General features: G+C 51.8%; 1 protein-coding gene across 5 annotated transcripts in view; it reads left to right on the top strand.

The window, feature by feature from the left end:
* SNX29 (sorting nexin 29) overlaps nt 1–21,039 on the top strand; it is a 475,417-nt gene that overhangs the window by 441,573 nt on the left and 12,805 nt on the right. Inside the window, exon 21 of one of the 5 annotated variants that reach the window (XM_059154576.1) lies at nt 16,060–19,781. The exons of 3 other annotated variants lie outside the window; for them this stretch is intronic. In XM_059154576.1, the coding sequence (XP_059010559.1) occupies nt 16,060–16,069 (10 nt within the window). In that variant the 3' untranslated portion in view covers nt 16,070–19,781. Of the gene's footprint in view, nt 1–2,292; nt 2,550–16,059; nt 19,782–21,039 lie in introns of those variants that run through there. One more of the 5 variants, XM_059154574.1, reaches the window with a different exon arrangement.

Below are 21,039 nucleotides of genomic sequence, written 5' to 3'. Positions count from 1 at the left end.
AATGGTTGGGTCTTTTCCAGCCATTGCGGGGACTCACGCGGTGACCTCTGGAGACTGGATTCCTTCTCTCCTCGCCGGTCCTTTGAGATGCGTGCAGGTTGGGCGCACGGACGGTCTGGTCCGTCCGGTGCTGCGCGTCCCACTACATGGAAGTGACACACTTGATCCGCTCACGAGACGCTTGGGCTGTTCCCAGCTGTTGACAGTTTCAAGCTAATGTAAACATTTGAGTGCTTTTCATGGGGACTACGGTTTTCGCTCCTTTGGGGTCAGTACCGAAGAGGAGGGTGCGTTCCCGAGGGGCTGAGTTCCGGCCCTCCGCCCGCTCTTGGGCTTGCGCTCCTGTCGCAGTGTTCATCCCCAGCCGTTGAACAGCAGGTGTGGGTCTGGCCGTGGTCTGAGGGGGCATTACCCTCCCGGCGGGTGCTGGGAGCACCTTTCCATGTGCTGACTTGCTCCAGTATCTTTGTCTGGGGAAGGTCTCTGCAAGTCTTGGGTCCATTTTTAAAAATCGGGATTTTTTTTTTTCTGTTGAGTTTTGACGGTTCTTAATATATTCTGTGTGTAACCCTTTGTTAGATGGGTCATTTCTATGTAATTCCTCCCAGTCTGTAGCTTGTCTTTCGTATTTCTTTTTTTTTTAATTTTTATTTATTTATTTGACAGAGAAAGATCACAAGTAGGCAGAGAGGCAGGCAGAGAGAGAGGAGGAAGCAGGTTCCCCGCTGAGCAGAGAGCCTGATGCGGGGCTCCATCCCAGGACCCTGAGATCATGACCTGAGCCGAAGGCAGAGGCTTAACTCACTGAGCCACCCAGGCACCCCTCTTTTCGTATTTCTTAACCTTTGTGTGTAACAAATCTTTTTAATTTTGATGAAATCCAGTTTCTTGGTTTTTTTCCATTATGCTCTTGGTGTTCTAAGAACTCTTTGCCTAAACCAGGGTCATGAAGATTCTTTCTGGTTTCCTTCTAAAAGTTGTATCATTTTACACTTAAATCTGTGATCCATTTTGAGTTAACTTTCCTATAAGGGGTGAGGGTGTGGTCAAGGCTAACAGACTCTGTGTCCAGAGCCAAGGGGAGGGGACACAGAGGAAAAAGCACCGGGCATTCACCCTACTGTCTTGGGATCATGGCGCTTCTTACACTAGAGGAAGATTCTCCCCTGTGTGAGGATCCGTGTCTGCTGAAACTAGTGACCACAGACCCACAAATTTGTCCTCTTGCGGTCCTGGAGGTCAGAAGTCCGGGATCAGTCTTGGGACACTAAAGTCAAGGTACCTGCAGGGCTGACTTCTCCCCGGGGCTGCTGGGCAGGATCTGCTTCCTCGCCCCTTCCAGCTTCTAGATCTGTCGCTTTGGGACCCCTCCGTGCACCACTTCTGTCGTTTGCTCGGTGACTGTGCCCTCCTGCCTCCCTCTTACAAAGGCCCTTGTGACCACTGTGGGCTTCTCCAGAAAATCTGGGATCATCTCCTCATCTCGAATCTGGAAATTTGCCATCTGCAAAGTCCTTCTTGTCCTGTGAGTAACAGGGATCAGCCCACGGACATGTTTGGGGTGACTCTTCTCTTACCACACCCTTTCTTGGAGTTCTGGGTGCGTGAGGATGGCTGCAGACTGAGGCACGAGAGACCCGCTCCCCTTCCCCACCGCTGAAGGTGGGGAGGAAGCAGAGGGCTTACCTGGAGCCCTGTCCTATCCCGCCCATTCTGGCTGTCAGTCTGTCTGACTCTGGGAGGGTCCTAGAGGGAAGGGCAGTAAACTTAATTCTGATTTTCTTCCCCAACTGCCCAGTAATTTCCTGTCCAGAGCCCCTTAGCAGCTGCCCCATGCATCCTCCACATGGTGTCTCGCCTCGTGTGGCGGTGGCACTGGTGCCATCTTACCCGGACCTGGGATCCCTTGTTCCGTGTCTCCTGCAGCAAGCGTTGCCGGCTGGCTGTGCGTGCAAAGAAGGGATGTGCTATGGGAACAGGGGTTAGGTGGGGAGTGAACGCTCAGGAATGGATATCGGGATATCGCCAGTCATTACGCTGTCGGCATTTCTTGAGCACTGTCTGCCAGAATTAGCTCACTAATTTCTCTAATTCTCCCTATGAGAGTAATTGCCGTGTTGAGGCACGTTTATAGATGATGAGACTGAGGCTCAGAGAGGCTGATGAACTTGGCCAGGGATCCATCCTTAGTGAGTGATGGTGCCCAGTTTTCAGACCAAGATCATGTGATTGGGGGCGTGGGGACGGGCCATGACCCCAAAGTCTTTGTTTTTAACCCCCTCCTGTGTGCAGACCTTGGCTGTGTCTCTGGACTCACGGCGTCTCCTTTGGCTCCTGACGGCCCATGACCACTGGCCTCAGATGGGGACGTGCGTCCTGTCTGGATTCCCATCACCCTCCGCGCGTCCCTCCGTGACGGAAGCCAGGGCCCTGTGCTGACTGACATGTGGATGTGTGTTTCCCGCTCCCCCGAATGTGACTGTCCAGGGGCCAGGAACCTGCCTCCTCCCCTTTGATCCCTGCGTCAGGCCCAGCGCTGGGAAATGTTGGATGCCCGGTGAATGCTTACTGTCCCGAACCACAGCTATTTTCCGTGGATTCCCCGACAGGGATGACCCCTGATGGGATGTTTTCTGACCCATTTAAGGAGACTTTGCTTATCTGAAAAAAGTTTGCAATTCCACTTTGGTTTTCTTTTCCTTTAATTTTTCTCTCAAATCAGTAAAGCAGAGCTAGACCTGATCCCCAGTTCACTTCAGTCCCGCAGTACTGTCCCCTTCCAGATGGTTCCCTAACCTAAGCCACTGTTTTAGATTCACCCATGGCCCATGGCACCTGGGATCCTTCTGTGTATCAGGCCTTTCCACTAGCATTTAGACACGGAGCCCACTGAGTCGGCAGCTCTGAGAGAGGGGGGGACGTGTCTGTGCTCCCACTTCCTGGAGAACTTGGGGCCCAGACGGAGGGGAGGACTTGCCCAAGGTGGCAGAGCTGGTGGGTCCAACAGCTGGTGGTGGAACTCGGGCTGAGCCCTGCACTCCCGCTGTTGGAAGGCATGGTGTTGCAGGGACAGCCTTTGAGCCCAGAAAGGTCGTGGTCCCAGGTTTCCCTGGTGAAAGTCCACACTTGTAAGCACTCTCCTTTTCCCGCTCTTCTAGAAAATAAGTTATTAGCTAGATGGCAAACTTTGGGGCAAAGGCACCTAGTAAGCCATCAGGGCCCCTGAGAGGCACGCAGAGTGCTACCCATCAGAGTCACTGATGGTCACCAGGGACGGTGGTTTGCAGAATCTCAGAAACTCACACAAGCGAGGTTAAGCTGAAAAGAAGCATTTATGAGCTGAAGACACTGTAAAGACTGGGAGAGTGGTCACCGTGGAGGCGGTGCCTCGTCTTGTTTGAAGAGGCTGAGTTCCTCTCAGGGTCCTCGACGGACTTTTTATGTGGGGAGTTCTGTGGCACAGAACTCAGTCCCGGGATATTCCATTAAGGGATTCCGTCATTCCGCGGGCTCTGTTTCGTCCGTTGCCATTCCTCATTCTGTGTCAGATCCCGGGGTCGGTGGCTCATGAGAGAGCCCATTGATTTGTCCCCACAGCTCTTAAGAGAGCCCTGTCTATAATGATCTTCACTCACCAGCCTTCCGATGGTGCCCAGAAAACCAAGCCCAGAGAGGTGCATTGACTCACTCTGGGTCACACAGCGGAGGAGTGGCAGAGCCCAGATTCCAGAGATCCAGCTCTTCTCCAGGCCAGGGCCTCACGCCGGGGAATGCAGCAGGTCCTCCTTGGTGGGATGCCCACAGCTTCAGAGGGAAGGGCGGCAAGGAACCCATCTGCATTCCTTGTGAAGAATTTCAGAGCTGCACGAGTCCCAAGGATTAGCTGTAGCAAGGGGTGTCCGTCGGGCTCAGAAATCCAGACCGTGGGGAAGGTCACAACAGATGGTTCTTCAGGGAATAATCCTGGTGCTGACATGTCCAGACGGTCCCTGGCCCATCAGTCAACAGCTGTTAGATATCCCCACTGCCCACTTCTGTGGGTATTATTTACAGATGAGACAGAAGCTCAGAGGAGGTGAGCTGCTTGCCCAAGCTCACACAGCTAGAAAGCATCCAAAGTGGGTTTCAGTAGCCAGCTCAGAGACTCCGGGGCCCAGGCGCACTCTCCCCCACTCCCCGCAAGAGTTCCTAAGTGCAGATGCTCCGTAGCCTTCAGAGAAATAAAAATGAGCAGCAGAAGAAGGGGGAGATGACAAGGAGGTGTCCCCTGCTTTCAGGTGGCTTCATGGAGTTCCACTGAGTAACTGGCTTGCCACGCGGATCCCTTTAAACATGGACGACCTGTAGCCTCCTAAGGAGGGGACTCCCCCTGCATGCGGGGGGTCAACCCACTGTACACACCGTCCCCTTCCCACCCCGCCCTGGCTGGCTTCTTCCCACGGGGACCTTCCCTGCCGGGGCTCATGGACTCATCTACGACCTTGAGCGAGACCTTGCCCTCCTGGAGACTGTTTTGAAAGAGCAGTGCTCAGTTCCCAGTTGGAGCAGGTGACGAGGGCCTTTGCCAGCAGGGGATTTTTGGAGAAGCTCGTTTGAAACAGACTGAGGAGCCCCTTTCCTCTAGAGTCCATACATAAAGCAAAGATCAGGCTGCTTCCTTCTGTTCTCTGAGCCCAGACTGGCCCTTTCCCAGCTTGTAGCCTCCAAATAAAAGAGACTGGACGGTTCAAAAGTGGCCCCATTATTGTCTAAAGTAGGAAATCCACAGATTACAGCCTGGGTGGCAGACCTGGCTTGCTCCTTATTTAAATAAAGTTTAATTGGAACACAGCCATACCCATCCGTTACACTTTCACTTTGCAACAGCAGAGTTTGCTAGCTGCTGAGCCTATATGACCCTTAAAACCTAAAATATTAACCGTGTGGCTCTTAACGGAGAAAGCTTGCCAACAACCTCTGCACTACGCAGGTCGCGACCACTTCTTCCTGTGCCGTCAGTGTGGGGAAGGACAGCTTTGTGATTCAGACTGGAGGTTAAGACAGAGATTGGTTCCCACCTTGGCAGACAGTATCGGTCCGTGACCACGGGCCTGGGAACCCTTACTAGCCATCAGACCTTGAACAAATTACTTCATCTCTTCCAGACTCGGATTCCTGGTGTGTCACGTGCAGTTTACGGTAGCAAACGCCTTGTTGGGTGGCAGTGAGGATTGCCCTGAGACCAGTGCCTGGCCCGCGGGGAACGTGATACTCCCTCCCGTCTCGGTGGCCGCTTCTGTGATTACTGTTGTCTACCTCATGGGTGTGGGTCCAGACATGGTCCAAGTCCTGGTTCTGTTGCTTAGCAGGGGTGTGAACCTGGGGACCTTACTCTGGGTCTCAGTTACCTCCTCTATCAAATGGGTACAATGTCGTTCCCCCCCTTTTGGGGTTGCCAGGAGGATTAAGAGGGACACATGCTGCAAGGTGCCTGCCTCGTGGCCAGGCCCAGGGTCATGCTCCAGAAGCCAGGGGTGCGAGGGTGTTTTTATGGTAAAAGTGTTGAATTTGGTTGAGTCCTTTTTCTGCATCTCTTGAGAGGATCTGTCCCCGCCGCCCCCTTTCACTCTGGCAACGTGACCCTGAGTAACTTTTACATGTTGAACCATGCTTGCAGTCCAGGAGTAAATCCACTTGGTCACCGTGTATGATCCTTATAATCCGCTCTTGAATTTGGTTTTCCAGAATTTTGCTGGGGGATTTGACACCTGTGTCCATCAGGGATTTGGGGTTTATAGTTTTCTTGTAGTGTCTTTGGCCTGGTATCAGGGCAATGTTGGCCTCATAGAAGGAGTCAGGAAGTATTCCCTCCTCGGATTTTTGGGAAAAGTTTGAGGATGGTCATGACTTCTGTAAATGTTTGGCAGGATTCACCAGTGAGGCCATCGGGTCCAGGCCTTTCTTCTGTCCGAAGACCTTTGATCCCAGATTCAGGCCCCTTACTAGTTACAAGCCTCCTGAGATTTTCTGTGTCTTGGATTCAGTCTTGGTAGGTTTGGGGTTTGTAAGCACTGGTCCTTCTCATGAAGGTCACCCAACTTACGGTGTCCTCTCGTTCATCACGTCCTCGTGATCCTGTCTCATTTCTGTAGATTCTGTAATAACATCCCCATTTTCACTTCTGATTTTAATAATTTGAGTCTTGCATTCCTTAGACCATCAAGCCAAAGGTTCATCCATCTGCTCAGCTTTTCAGAGAGCCGGTTTCTGGTTCCATTCATTCGCTCTCCTGCTTTTCTGTTCTGTTTTCTCTCTCCTCTCTCTCATGTCCTTCCCCCCGCTCGCATTGGGTTCAGTTTGTTCTTTTTGTAGCTCCTTACGGTATAAAGTTAGGTCGTTGACTTCAGATTTTTCTTCAGGTAAGCATTTACAGCTAGAAATGTCCCCCTTAGCACTGGTTTCACTGGATCCCATTGGTTTTCATCTGGCGTGTGTTCATTTTCGTTCGGCTTGAAGTATTTTCTAATTTCCCCTGTGATTTCTTCTTTGATCTGTTGGTTGTTGAAGAGTGGTGTTAATTTCCACAAAGAGGTGAATTTCCCAGCTTTCCTTCTGATAATGATTTCTAGCTTCATCCTGTTGCAGTCAGAGAAGATACTTTTTTTAAAATCCGTTGAGACCTGTTTTGTGGCCTGACACATGGCCTATCCTGGAAGGTGTCCCCTGGGCACGTGACAGTCACGCGCACACTGTCGTTGGGTGGAGTGTTCTGCGCGTGTCTGGTTTGTTAGGTCTTCGATTTCCGTACCTCTGTCTGCTGGTTCTGGGCGGTATTGGGATCAGGTAGCTCAGGCTTCACTGTCATCCCAGAACCGTTCCTCCTTTCAGTTCTGTCCGTGTTTGCATCGTACATTTTGATGGACAGTTAGTGGCAGGTGAATGCTTATAATTGTCCGATCTTTCTGCTGTATTCAACCTTTCCCTAATATATAACATTCTTCTTTGTCTGTTGTAACTTTTTTTGATTTAAAGTCTTTTTCTCTTGTATATTAGTACAGCCGTGCCAAGGGTGCCAGAGTGAAAATGTGGTTCCCTGCTTTTGAGGTTCATTCCTTCATTTAAAAAAAACACTTGTGCCACCTCTCACCTTGCAGGCACCGTCTCTGGAAAAACAAAACCAGCAGCCTGTGGCCCTAGGGAACTTGCAGCTCAGCCTGGAGGCTTGGTTGGGGGATAAGAGCCGCCGTGAGTGAAGGGCTCTGTCTGCCTCTCGCTGACACCACGGGGGAGGGGGTCTTGTGGGCTGGTCCCCTGGGACAGCCAGCATCACAGAGAGCAAGCCATGAGCCCCGCGCCCAGAGAAGGGTAAGCTCTTTTCTCCAGTCGGCACACAGGGCTCTTTGGCAGGTGTCCTCATTGGACGTGGGGCCCCCGCTCTGTATGGCCTGCAGCTGGCAGGGAGCCCGCTGTCCGCTGAGCCAGGCAGGTCCTTGGCCACTCCACCGGGCTGTCCCCTCCCGCTTCCTACTGTCTCAGCAGGATACGGGGCTCCTCGGGTTCGGCTCTCCAGACTCGGGTTGCTTGGAAGCAGAGGTGGGAGGTCTGCGAAAGGGAGGAGTCTCGGGGAGCCTGAGCATCCCAGGTGTTTGGAGGAGTCTGGCCAACTAAGGGCAGGACCTCAGCTTTGGTGGGGATATCCACTCAGTGTGCACTGTGGGGAGCAGGAAATCTCTGGGTTCGGGTTCCCCGTCTGTCTTCTAGCTCAGGGATGAGATGTTCTCTGCTCTGCGCCTGCTAGTTCTTCTGGCAGAGAAAGGAGCTCATCCCACAGGCCCACAGCGTGGCAGTGGGGAAGGCCGCAGGGAATCCGGAGCCGCTGGGCACAGAGTAGGTGCTCAGCACTACAGCGGACAGACAAACGCTCTGCCCCTCCACGCTTCGTTCAGCCCAAGCAGCATAACACAGTACAGACTGATCGTTATAAACAGCTAGAACAGAGAGTCTTTATTTCTTCCTCCACACAGAACCACTGCAATTAAAGCTGTTGTGACTGGAAAACTAAAAACACAATGAGGAAATTAGAGATATTTAAGCACCTACCTTCTACGCATGTACATTTTTTAAAGGAAATTTTAAATATAACTGATTAGGATTGCTTTCAAAATACATAAAAATAAAGAGATTAAAATGAGTCTAAACACGAAAAAGTGTGATCAGGCACCGCGGCGTCACCTGGGGCAGGACGGAGGGACAGTCCTCAGTCCCTCCGCCCACCCGCAGCAGGCACGTGCTGTGCACCATCTCGGATGGTGGTTGCATTTATTCAGCGGTGAATAGAGTCTGTGCCTTCTGGACGTTCTGCTGGAGGAGACAGACATTAAACGAGCAAGTAAATGTGTGCATGGCAGACGGTGGTTGCTGTGGGGAAAAATGAAAGAGCAAATGATACCCTCTGGGGGGGGGGGGGGGTGTAGGGGGAGGGCCCAGGCAGCGGTGGTTGATGCCTGGGAAACACCACCGGGATAGGGTGGCACAGTGTGTGGAGACCCGAGGGATGTGTCGGAGAGTAGAAGCAGCAAGTGCAAAGGTCCGGAGGCAGAGCTGGCTCAGCCCACTGGAGAAAGAGCAGGAAGCCAGTAGAGCCGAGGCAGCGGGGGGGGGGGGGGGGGGGGGGACAGGGCAGAGCAGAGAAGGGGAAGTCAGTGGGGGCGGCAGGGAGAATGGCCCTGTCCCAGAGGGCACTGTAGCCAAGGGAAGACTGTGGCTGCCACCATCAGAGGGAAGAGCTGTGTTCGAGGGTCAGGGCCTGGGAAGGAAGCAGGGGGGCAGGTGGAGGACGGTATGGTCTGAGGAGGAGGAGAGCGGGCCGGGTCGGTGCGGGTCGGGTCTGATTCCAGATGCACCTGGGTGTCACGAGGGCAGGGTGCGCTGCAGAGTCCATGTGGGCGTGGACAGGGACGAGTCGGGATGGTGCCCTGGGGGTCGGGGTGAGGAACAGGAATGAGACGGTTACCATATATACAGGGGGCACGGCCCAGGGCAGTTGGGGAAGCCAGCGGTGGCCTTGGATATGCTGCCGCGGAGCTGCTGGTCACACATCCCGGCAGAAAGCGGGAGGGGCCCTGAGCCGAAGAGCCTGGCCTTGGGGCTGCTCTTAAGGCCGGGAGCCTGGGCCAGGTGCCTGGGGTGTGAGGACAGAGAAGGGCACAGAGGCTCATCTACCCTCCTTGTAGAAGTTGGTCCCCGAGAAGGAGCAGCAGAGGGAACAGAGGAGGGAGTCAGGAGATCCGAGATGACTCCCAGGGTTGAAGCCCTGGGAGGGTGTGTGCCAGGCAGGAGGGCCGACGAATGGAGAGGGAGGCACTTGGGCCAGGAAACAGCCTCTGAAGTCTGTCCACAAGGCGGCGACTTGTGGAAGGGACTGTCTGCAAGTAGGTGGCCCTTTCCGGCGTTGTGGAGCCCCAGGGTACGTGCTCACCCTCTGAGAGCCTCTCCTGGAACAGGATGCTGACCGCCTGCTCGGGGCTCTGGGAACCTTCCTCACTTCCTCGGTCCTCTCTGACCATGGCCCACAGCTCTTGCTGCCCAGGACCCATGCAGGGGCCATCTCTGACCCTCTGCAGGAGGTGGCAGCCTCCAGCAGATGCCTCCTGGAGTGTTGGAAGCGTAGCACGAGGGCCACACACAGCTCCTGCCACGCGGCTGCCTCGTCTTGGGTCACCTCTGCAAGGAGCTTGGTCGGCCTCAGCCTGGAGTCCTCCTGTCCTTGTCAGATCGGTACCCTTGGTTCTAGAAGGGCGGCAGTGGTGTCAGTAAGGCGAGGTGGTGCCACCAGCACCGGCTCTCGGGGGCCGCATGACCCCATGAAACATCCTTCCCCCAGCCAAACCCCAGGCACCTTCTGCCACAGGTGTTGTGCTCCCCTAGGCCCCCTGATGTTAGGCAGAGAGCCCTAGGCTTGGCTGAGACCAGGCAGCTGCAGGAAAGACGGCTCCAGGCTAAAGGGAAGGCTGGCCTTTGCAGGAGGGAGACAGAGCCCCATGTGCCCACCCTGAGCCTCAGTTCCTCACCTCCAAAACGGGTGTGCTACGCTTGGGAGCTCCGGGACCCTCCCCAGAGCCCCACCAGGAGCAGGGGCAGGGGCTTGTGGTAGGTGAGAGGAAAGGGCTACGTGTGGGCTGGTGTACCAGTCTGGCGGACTCCCTGGAGGAGGCAGCTTCCCCTCAGCCATGTGGACCAAGCGCGCAGAACGCTTCTCCCTCGGGGGCCTGCTGTGGGAGACATGGGCCAGGCCTGGCTGCACCTTCCCTGCTGCCGCCACTGCTGTGCCGCCCCTTTCTGCTCAGCCCAGAGGGGACAGCAGCCTGCACGCTCTTGGAGCCCAGGCTCGGGCCACCTCTTCTGTGGGAGCGGGGTTGGGGCTGAAGACGGACCGCAGGTGTGGTTCTCTCCAAGTCATTCCAGCAGCGATCGTGGTCCCCCTGGCTGCCAGTTAGCAAGGGCCCTCCACCCTGATCTGTGAAACCAGGGGAACCACGTGATAGGACTGCTCTGGTCCCCAACCCGGGGAGGCAGCTACTGTTGTTTCTGTTGGACGCTCGGTTGTGGACCCATAGAGGAAATGACCAGCCGAGACTCCCAAGCCGACCTCGTGCCTGCAGAGTCTAGGCCTGCCCGTTTTAGCTGCTGCTGCCCTTCCCAAGGGCCGCCCCAGCGGCGGGGAGGCCTGTCATGTTGCATCAGGGCTCAAAGTAGCATCATGGTTGTACCGTGTTCTGCCTGCTCTGTGGGGTTGGGGGGGGGGGCGGTGTGGGCAGGGACACCTGGGCACAGAGAAATCCACTCCTTTCATGCCTGACCTAGAATGTCCACTGGGGTCGGGGTTCCTGCACTGAGCGTGCAGAAGTGGGGCTGGGGGCTGCTGCTGGACGGGACAGTGAGGCTAGCATGCACCTGTCCTGGCTGCTCACGGGGCCAGCTGCTCTGCTTGCTCTCATGGAGGCCCCATCTGTGAAATGAGGAACCGGAAGCCCTGGTTGCAGGGGTGGCTTGCACTGGGGTCCCTCAGCAGGTGTCAGGTCTGGGATCTGGACCCAGGGTGGTGGCTGCTCGTCCTGGAGCCGTGTTTGGCTAGCTCCGTGACCTTGGTGCTGCCAGAGGAATGGTCTGAACAGGGAAGACCGAGTGGGGAGCAAAGGAGCTGACCCAGACGGACGCGGACGTCAGTTTCAGCTCTGCTACACGCTGTGGTGGGTCCTCGCTGACCCACCATCTTCTCATCTATAAAATGGGCTGATTCCTTTCCTACCTTAAAGGGTCAGAGCCTGCTCTCAGAAGAAGGCACAGTAGGCTGAGGAGCCTGGCCCAGGTCCCTCGGTCACTCCATGGAAGAGCAGGCCCTTTGCTGTCTCCCACTTCCTCAGTGAGGCAAGGTCCGAGGACGAGGCCGGGTACCAGCCGCACTGCAGGGCCTCGGCTCAAATTTGCTTCTCTCCCACGAGTGAACTGAAGAAGTGCCTGAAGACTGGGGGGGGGGGGGGGGGGTGTTCGCCTGTCCAGGGCCGAGATTTGTCTCCAGCAGTGGTCTTACTCCCGTGACACTCCTGTCCCTTGTCGTCTTCCCCTACGGCCTTGGGCCTGGTTCCTCATCGCTCTGCGTCTCTGGGGCAGGTGAGGCACTTCTGGCCCACATTGTCACGGTCCGGCTCCTAGGGGATGGGGACAGGTGCGTGCCGTTCGTCTAACCTCTGACCTGTGTGCCTTCAGGAGGCTCCCCAGGCAGTAGGACAGGGGCGGCCCTACTCTCCTGGCGGTTTGCTTTGACCGGGGGTCGGGGATGGCAGAAAATTGAACAGGTGCTTCTAACTGTAGGCAGGGGGACAGGACAGACGTCCCCGAAGGAGGGAAGTGGACCACGTAAGGGCCCCTGGGCAGCTGTTCCAACATGGAGCAGAGAGAGGATAGGGGAAGGAGAGACGGGCCCAGAGGGGCGAGCGATCATGGAAAGTCCTAGAACTTACAGCCTCACTTGGAGTTGGGTATTAATTACAGCATTTGGCTTTATGTTAAAAACAAGGTCAAAATTCTACCCCAGGATTTTCCATCTGTTCTGTTCCCAAGAAACCATCACTTAACGATCTGCATCATCGTATTTGCCGTTCGAATGTCTATGTGCCAGGCCCCCACACGCTGCTTCGTGTTGGTGTCTTCTAGACCCCACAAAGCCATAAGGGACGGGAGCAGGGCTTAGCTCTTTGCTCCTGGACCCCAGCCCTAAGGCCTGTGCCTCTGCCACCCGCTCCCTTCTGCAGCTACAGAGTTCTTGACCCCCACCCACATCTCTAAAAGGAAACCAAGGGAAATAAGTCAATCAGAAAGATAGTTACCATATGGTCTCACTGATCGGTAGAATTTAAGAACCAAGGCAGAGGATCAGAGGGGAAGAAAGGAAAAAATGAAGACAAAACTGGAGAGGGAGACAAACCCTAAGAGGCTCTTAATCTCAAGAAACAAACTGAGGGTTGCTGCAGGGGAGGGAAGGGGAGCCTGGGGCATGTGTTGTGGTGAGCGCTGTGTGTTGGTGTAAGGCTGTCGAAGCACAGACCTGTGCCCCTGAAACAAATACACTGTATGTTAATTTAAAAAGAAAAAAAAAGAACCAACAATGCTGCTTGAACTTCCTTGATGTGTTCCAGGGCATGGCATTTAGTATCCTGGATGCTGTTTTGGGGGGCGGTGGCTGGAGGGGGCGGGAGAGTCACCTGCGAGCATATGTCCCAGTATTTGGCTTAAGATGGGTTCGGGGATAAGCAGGAGGAGGATTTCTGTGTGCCGTCAGCGACTCCTGCAGCAGCAAGCCCTGGTCTGCTCCCTCTACAGGCTTTGGGCCCACGGGCTGTGCTGTCTGGGTATCACGCAGCCCTGGGCAGATACAACAGAGGCCAGCCCCCTGGGGTCCACGGGCCAGATCCCACCCACTGCCTGTTTCTGTGAATCATGCTGGAACACAGCTCCACGCACTTCCTCGTGTGGTCTGTGTTGTCTGCATGCTGCGAGGGCTGAGCCGCATGTGTGCCCTTGGCCCCCGCATGTGTGCCCTTGGCCCCCGCATGTGTGCCCTTGGCCCCTTCAGGAGTCTGGTCCCTGGACTAGAACAGGGGCGCTGACCTGCCTGGGGGGTGTGGAAAACTCCACAGTCCATCTGTACGAGGAAAAAGCAAGATGCGGCACCGTGCGTAAGTTTCCACTTTTAGAGGAAGCAAACTATACAGATGTGCGCGCGCGCACGCCCGTGTTCGTGGGAATGCTCTGTGTGCAATGGAGAGGCCTAGAAAGATACGTCGGAAAATCATCCCGGTTGCCTGGAGAGTGGGGGTGGGGAGACTCACTGCGTACATTTTTCTCTCCCCACTTTTTTATCTTGCACCACTTTATGTTTTCTATTGAAGAAAATAATTTAGTTCACAAAGTATATTGATGCTGAAGAGTGGAGAGAAAGGAAGACGGAGAAGGGAGTGTCTTGGGCCTTATTTAACTTCCGCAGGAAGATGGAACTACGGTCTTTCTATGCACGAGACCCTTCTCATTTGAATGTTAGCGTTGTAAGAATTGCTTGGGGGAAAGCCGCAGGAGAAACTGCAAATTGCCTGTGATATTGAAAGGGAAATAAGTTTTCTGTTGAACCCTAGAGGTAGAGAGGTTTGGGGCGCCGTGGAAAATGATTAAGCTTGTCTTCATCTTGAGCTGAATGAGCCATGCTTATAAGGAAGATGCTGTCCTAGTGAGGGGAGCAGCACTTTTAAATATTCTGATAGTCGCCGTCTGTCTTGGATGAGGCCCGACCTGGTCTGGAATGGTGAAACCAGGACACACATCTGCCAGGAAAATACTAGAAAATCTTCACTATCATCCATGCAGATCCCACAGCTGCCAACCTTCACAGACTGTGCTCAGATCTGCCCTCCTCCAAGGAGGGTTTAAAACTATTTCCCTAGGGGCACACGGGTGGCTTGGTCTGTTAGTGTCTCACACTTGAATGCGGCTCAGGTCATGATCTCACGTCCGTGAGGTTGAGACCCACGTTAAGCTCCGCAGTAGCTGTGGAATTAGATTTTCTCTCTCCTCTCCCCGCTCTAAAACATCAGATAAAATTGTTTCTCCAGAAGGTCTGATACAATCAAATGTCCAGCCACTTGGCCAGTCCACCAGAATGCCCGCCTCCGAGCGCAGAGATTAATGGAAGAGGCCTCCTTTTAACTGGTCTTCAAATTTGCAGAATTGCCCGCAAGTGATACAGTTGCTTTAAATTCTTTGGCCCTCAGCCCGGGCTTGCACACTGGATCGCCTGGCGTGAGTCTGAGAAGCACAGAGGCCAACCCCTGCCCGGTGCAGTAGGGTTGCTGCTTTTTAAGTCCCATTGGGGAGTTTAAAGGATACCCAGGGCAGAGAACCCCAGCTTTGAAAAGGTATTGGAGGGGCTGGGAAGAGGAAGTAAGGGAGACCCCTCGGCTCACCCGGTCCCAAGGATAGAACCAGACAGCTCTCGCATCAGCATGAGTAATCCAGACAGCAACCGGAGACCAGCAGAACAAATTTCACAGGCACAGGCAGAGAAGAGGGCACATGAAGAGGGTAGGAAGGGCAGAGCCGCGGTGGGGAGGGGGACAGGGCACGGCTCTCCGGAGTTAGTGGCTACAGCAGCAGGGAAGGGTGAGAACTCACACCAGACAAGACAGATTCCCGAAACATTTGGCTTCCAAAGTGGGAGGGGCCAAATCTCCTGCCTTCTTAACACCAGAGGGCCTTAAAGCCGGGCATTCTAAAACCAGCAGGCTCAGCTCCACTGGGGAGGTAGTCCCGAGTCCCCACCCTGAAGGAGACAGCAGGACCCACACCCATGGAGATTCAGCATACAAGCAGCAGTTTGCAAACTGCCTGCGAGGCACTGCAGGGAGAGTGACTTCCTCGCCTCAAAGCCTGTCCCAGGGAGCCTCCTTGAGGAAAGAGGAGCTCCCCCACCCCCCAGCATTAGCTCCGGGTCACCTGCTGGAACCAGTGCAATGCCAACAGGTACTACCACCTTGCTTACACACCAAGTCCTGCCCCTAGCACCACAGTCACACTTGCTTCAGTCCCCACTCTGGGGGTCCCCTCCCCCAGAAGACCAGAGCAGACCTTGCTGACAACCTCCCCACCCACATGTCTTGCCGGGGCCTTTTCCTGGCGGCCATGGTGGCCAGTCCCTGCGGAAGCCAAAGGCACATGTAGTTAAAACTACACGCCCCACCCGGGGACCCAGCATCGCCCACAGCAGGCGAAGAGACGCTCCACGGGTGACGGAAGGACAAGCAGCAGGGTAGAGGGAGCATGCGCAGGACACAGTGCCTGAAATGCCGGGTTCTGGGGATCAGGGGACACCGCCCTGCAGGGCACTACAGGACCTCTTCGTGAGGCCATTACTGTCAGGAGTAGGAGATGGAGCGGACTTCCCTAGCACACAGAAACCGAGGTAAGCAAAACGAGAAGAAATGTCCTCAAGCAAACAACAGGTGTCTTTCTCTGTGCCCGGAGACCTAGGCAAAATGGATACAAGTATAATGTGTCCGTGGAGAATTTAATGATCATAAACGAACTCACCAGACTTGCAGAAACAGCAGAAGACAGCTTAACAAGGAGATGAAAAAGAACCAGTCACGGATAACACGATAACATGAAATTAAAAATACACTAGATGGAATGAACAGCGGGCTAGAGGAGTGATTTAATGACCTGGAGGACAGAGGAAGGGAGAGTCATCAAGCTGAGGTGAGAGCAAAAAAAAGTGTGCAAAATGAGAATAGACTTACGGGACTCTGTGACTTCATCAAATGGAATAACATTTGTATTATAGTGATCCCAGAAGAAGAAAAGAGAGCTGAAAACTTTCCAAATCCGGAGAAGGAAACCAATACCCAGATCCAGGAGGCTCAGAGATCCTCCAGCAAAATCAACCGTAGGAGGTCCATACCAGGACCTACAGTAATTAAAATGGGGAAAAGGGGAAAAGTAGTGATAATTGGTGTTTTTTGTTTTTGTTTTTAGAGATTTTTAAAAGCAACAAGACAAGAGACAGTTACACGCCAGAGGAAACCCCCTCGGGCTATCACCAGATTTTTTAGCAGAAAGTCTGCAGGCCCGGAAGACAGTGGCACAATATATTCAAAGTACTGAAAGGAAGAAAGTATGCAGCCAAGAATGTTCTATCCAGCAAGACTATACCATTCAAAATAAAAGGAGGGAGGAGCGTCTCAGACCAAAGCTAAAGGATTTCCTAACCACTAAGCTAACCATACAAGAAGTGTTCGAGGGGGCTCTCTGTGTGGAAAGGCAAGACCATAAGTACAAACAGTCAGAAACACAACCCCAGTAAAAATAAGTATATCTGTAAAACTCCGTTCGGGGACTCACACAATAAAAGGATGTAAAATAGGACACAACACACCTAAAACGTGGTGGGAGAGGAATAAAGAATGGATTCAGACTTAAGCAACCATCAACTTAATATATTCAGAAGACGTAGAGATAAGCCTCATGCTAACTGGAAATCACACACCAGTAAGGGACAAAGAATAAGAAGAAAGGAATCCCAGTATATCACTAAAGAAAGCCGGTAAGCCAAAAAAGAGCAAAAGAAGGATCAGAGAAAAACTGTAAAACCACAAAACAAGTAACAAAATGGCAATAAACACGTATACTATCAATAATTACTTTGAATGTAAATGGATTCAGCATCCCGATCAAAACACAGAATGGATTAAAAAAAATAAATAGACCATCTATATGCTGGGTCTATAGGAGACTCCCAGCAGACCTACAGACACCTGCAGACCGAACGTGAGGGGTCGTGGAGGAACCTCTCTCATGCAGGCGGATGTCAAAAGAAAGCTGGGGTCCCGGTACTTCCATTGGACAAAACAGACTTCAAAACAAAGACCATACCGAAGAGACAAAGAATGCCATGTAATTAAAGGGACAATCCAACAAGAAGATATAACAATTATAAATATTTATGTGCCCAACATGGACCACCCAAATATGTAAAAAAGTAAATAACAAACATAAAGGAACTAATTAAGGAGAGTAATACAATAACATTAGGGTCTTCAACACTCCAGTAATGTCCACAGACCTATCAGCCAAGCAGAATATCAAGAAGGCAACAGTGGCTTTGAATGACGCACTGGACCAGATGGCTTTAACAGACACAGTCAAAGCATTCCCTCCTAAAACAGAAGACTACACGTTTTCTTCAAGTGCACACGGAAGAGTCTCCAAAACAGATCCCATATTAGGCCATAAAACAAGTATAAACAAGCTCAGAAAGACTGAAGCCATACTGTGCACCTTTTGACCACAATGCTATGAAACTAGAAATCTGCCCAGGAAAAAGTCTGGAAAGACCTCAAGTACAGGAAGGACAAGTAACACACTACCCAGCAATGAATGGGTCAATCAAGAAGTCAAAGACAAAATCAAACATTACATGGAAAGAAGTGAAAAGGGAAACACAGCAGTCCAACATCTCTGGGACACAGCAAAAGTCACTCTAAGAGGGAAGTTCATGGCAATACAGGGCTACCTCAAGAAGCAAAAAGAATCTCAACCTAACCTTACTTACAGGACCTAGAAAAGGAAAACCCCAAACCCGCAGAAGGAAATAAAGATTAGAGCACATCAATGAAACCAGAAGAGCTGGTTCTTCGAAGGGACCAATGAAGTTGATAAACCTCCAGCCAGATTCATGAAAACAAAACAAAACAAAATCACAAAGGCAAGAGGAGAAATTAACACCACAGAAATACAGTCAGCATAAGAAAAATTATATGCCTGGGGGCACCTGTGTGGCTCAGGTGGATAAGTATCCAAGTCTCAATCTTGGCTCAGGTCATGTTCTCTCAGGGTCATAAGGTCAAGTCCCACGTCAGGCTCTGTGCTTGGCATGGAGTCTGCCTCACTTTCTCTCCCTCCCTCCTCCTCCCCTGTTCATGCTCGCTCTCCCTAAAAAAAATTATATGCCAACAAGTTGGGTGGCCTAGATGAAATGCATAAATTCCTAGAAACATATAATCTACCCAGCCTGAAGCAAGAAGAAATAGAAAATTGGTACAGACCAATAACCAGCAGTGAAAGTGAGTCAGTTATCAAAACCCCCCAACAAACCAAAACCAAAGTCCAGGACCAGGACCGGATAGCTTCACAGGTGAAGTCCACCAAACTTCTCAAGAAAAATTAAGACCTAAAGATACCATAATACCACCCCCCCAAAAAGAATCCCAAGTGGGATTCATTCCTAGAATGCAAAGGTGGTTTAATGTTTACAAATCATCATCCACAGGATCCGTCACACCAATAAGAGAAAGGATAAAAGCCACATGATCGTCATAGTAGATGTGGAAAGACCACGTGACAGAGGACAACATCCATTCATGATAAAAAAAAAAAAAAAAAACCTTCAACACAGTAGGTCTAGAGGGAACACACCTCATCAAAATGAAGGCCAAGTATCAAAAATGCACAGCTAACACCCTACTCAGCGGGACAAAAGCGGGAGCTTTCCTCCTGAGGTCAGGAGCAAGACAAGGATGTTTACTCATCACTTCTATTCAACATAGTCCTGTGAGTCCTGGCCACAGCTATCAGCCAGCCAAAAGAAATAAAAGGCATCCAGATTGGTAAGGAAGAAATAAAGTGTCCTGTATTTGTAGATGACACGATACTATATATAGAAAACCTGAAAGACTCCACCAAAAATGGCTAGAACAGATACATGAATTCTGTAAGGTTCCAGGATATAAAACAGACAGAAATCTGTTGCTTTCCTACATGCTAATCATGAAGCATATTAGCTTCATTTTCAAAAAGAAAAATAAAGAAAACAATCCCATTTACAGCGGCACCAAAAAGAATAAGTTACCTAGGATTAAACCTGACTGAGGAGGTGACAGACTTACTCTGAAAACTAGGAAACACTGCTGGAAGAAGTTGGAGAGGACATTAAGAAAGAGAAAGACATTCCATGCTCATGGATTGGAAGAATAAATATTGTTAAAACCCAAAGCAATCTACAGACTTAATATAGTCCCTATCAAAATAACAACGACGTTTTGCACAGAAGTAGAACAGACAAATCCTAAAATTTGGATGGAGCCACAAAGGACCCCAAGTAGCCAAAACAATTTTGAAAAAGAAAAACAAAACTGGAATTATCACAATTCCAGCCTTCAAGTTATATGACCAAGCTGTGGTGATCCAAACGGTATGGTATTGGCATGAAAAGTAGACTCACAGGTCAATGCATAGAAAACCCACAAAGAAACCCACACTTATATGGTCAATTAATCTTTGGCAAATGAGAAAACATGCAGTGGGGGGAAAAAAAGACAGTCCCTTCAACAGATGGTGTTAGGAAAATTGGACAGCGACGTGCAGGAGTATAAAATGACCATTTCTTCACACCATGCACAAAAATAAATTCAAAATGGATTAAAGAGCTAAATGTGAGACCTGAGACCATAAAAATCCTAGAAGAGAACAGAGGCAGTAGCTGCTTTGACATCGGCCATAACAACTTATTTCTAGATCTGTCTCCTGAGGCAAGGGAACCAAAAATAAACTATTGGAACTCTATCAAAATAAAAGGCTTCTGCACAGCAAAGGAAACAGTCAACAAAACTAGAAGACCACTTGCTGACTGGGAGAGCCTGCCTGCCCGTGACCTGCTAAAGGGTTGGTATCCAAAATAGAGAACGGAATAGCAATTTAAAAACAGGCAGAAGACAGGAGCAGACCTTTCTCCAAGGTGACATACAGAAGGCTCAGCATCACTCGTCACCAGGGAGATGTCAGTCAGAACCACAATGAGGTGTCACCTGACACGGATCAGAATGGCTACAGCTGCCAACACAAGACACACATTGGTGAGGATGTGGAGAAAAAGGAGCCGTCATGCTCTGTTGGTGGGAACGCAGACTGCTGCAGCCACCCCGGACACGAATATGGAGGTTTGTCAAAAAGTTAAAAACAGAATTACCCTGTCACCCAGTAGCGGCTCTACTGGCTGTTTACCCCGGAAATACGAAAACACTCATGGAAAGGGATGCGCGCCCTCCTGTGTTGACAGCAGCACGAGTCACGATAGCCGGGTTGTGGAAGCGGCCACGTGTCCATCCACAGGGGGCAGAGAAGGAAGAGAAGGTACGTGTGCATGTGCACGTGCAAACACACACACACATACACACGCGCGTGTGCACACACACACACATTATCACGCAGCTGTAAGAGTGGAATCTCACCGTTTGCAGCAGCATCTCTGGACGCACAGAGTGTACTTCTTTTTTTTTATTATTTTTTTTAAGATTTTATTTATTTATTTGTCAGAGACAGAGAGAGAGAGAGCAAGCGAGCACAGGCAAACAAAGAGGCAGGCAGAGGCAGAGGGAGAAGCAGGCTCCCCGCCAAGCAAGGAGCCCGATGTGGGACTCGATCCCAGGACGCTGGGATCATGACCTGAGCCGAAGGCAGCTGCTTAACCAACTGAGCCACCCAGGCGTCCCACAGAGTGTACTTCTAAGCAAGACAAGCCCGTCGAAGAGAAACACCGTATGATTTGCCTCCTGTGTTTAAGAAACCAGTGGAGGAGAAACAAAGACACACCAAAAAACAACTGAACTATAAAGAACACACGGGGGTGAACCGGTGGGGGTTGCCGACGGGGTGAAACGGGCAATGGGGGTGAAGGACTGTGACACACCCCGGGCGACGGGCAGAAGCGATCACGGTCTCATACACCTGAGATTAAGGTGCATGTTAACGACGCTGGGATTAAAATGTTAGAACAATCAGATGCTGACTCTGATCATCGGCTTTGCGTCCTGCTCTGTGCCCTGGGCCCTGTCGTCGTCTGAGCCTCAGTCTCTGCTCTGCGGTGACAGCAGGGCCCGACCGCTGCCAGGCCCCTGCTTTCCTGAGCCCAGTAAGCCGACTGCCTACGGAGCAGCCGACCCCAGAACGCTGCCTGGCGCT

Source organism: Mustela lutreola, chromosome 17, assembly GCF_030435805.1.
Source record: "Mustela lutreola isolate mMusLut2 chromosome 17, mMusLut2.pri, whole genome shotgun sequence".
NCBI classification, from domain to species: Eukaryota; Metazoa; Chordata; class Mammalia; order Carnivora; family Mustelidae; genus Mustela; species Mustela lutreola.
Note: the sequence above shows the minus strand (reverse complement) of the source record. Positions and strands in the feature narration are given on the sequence as shown.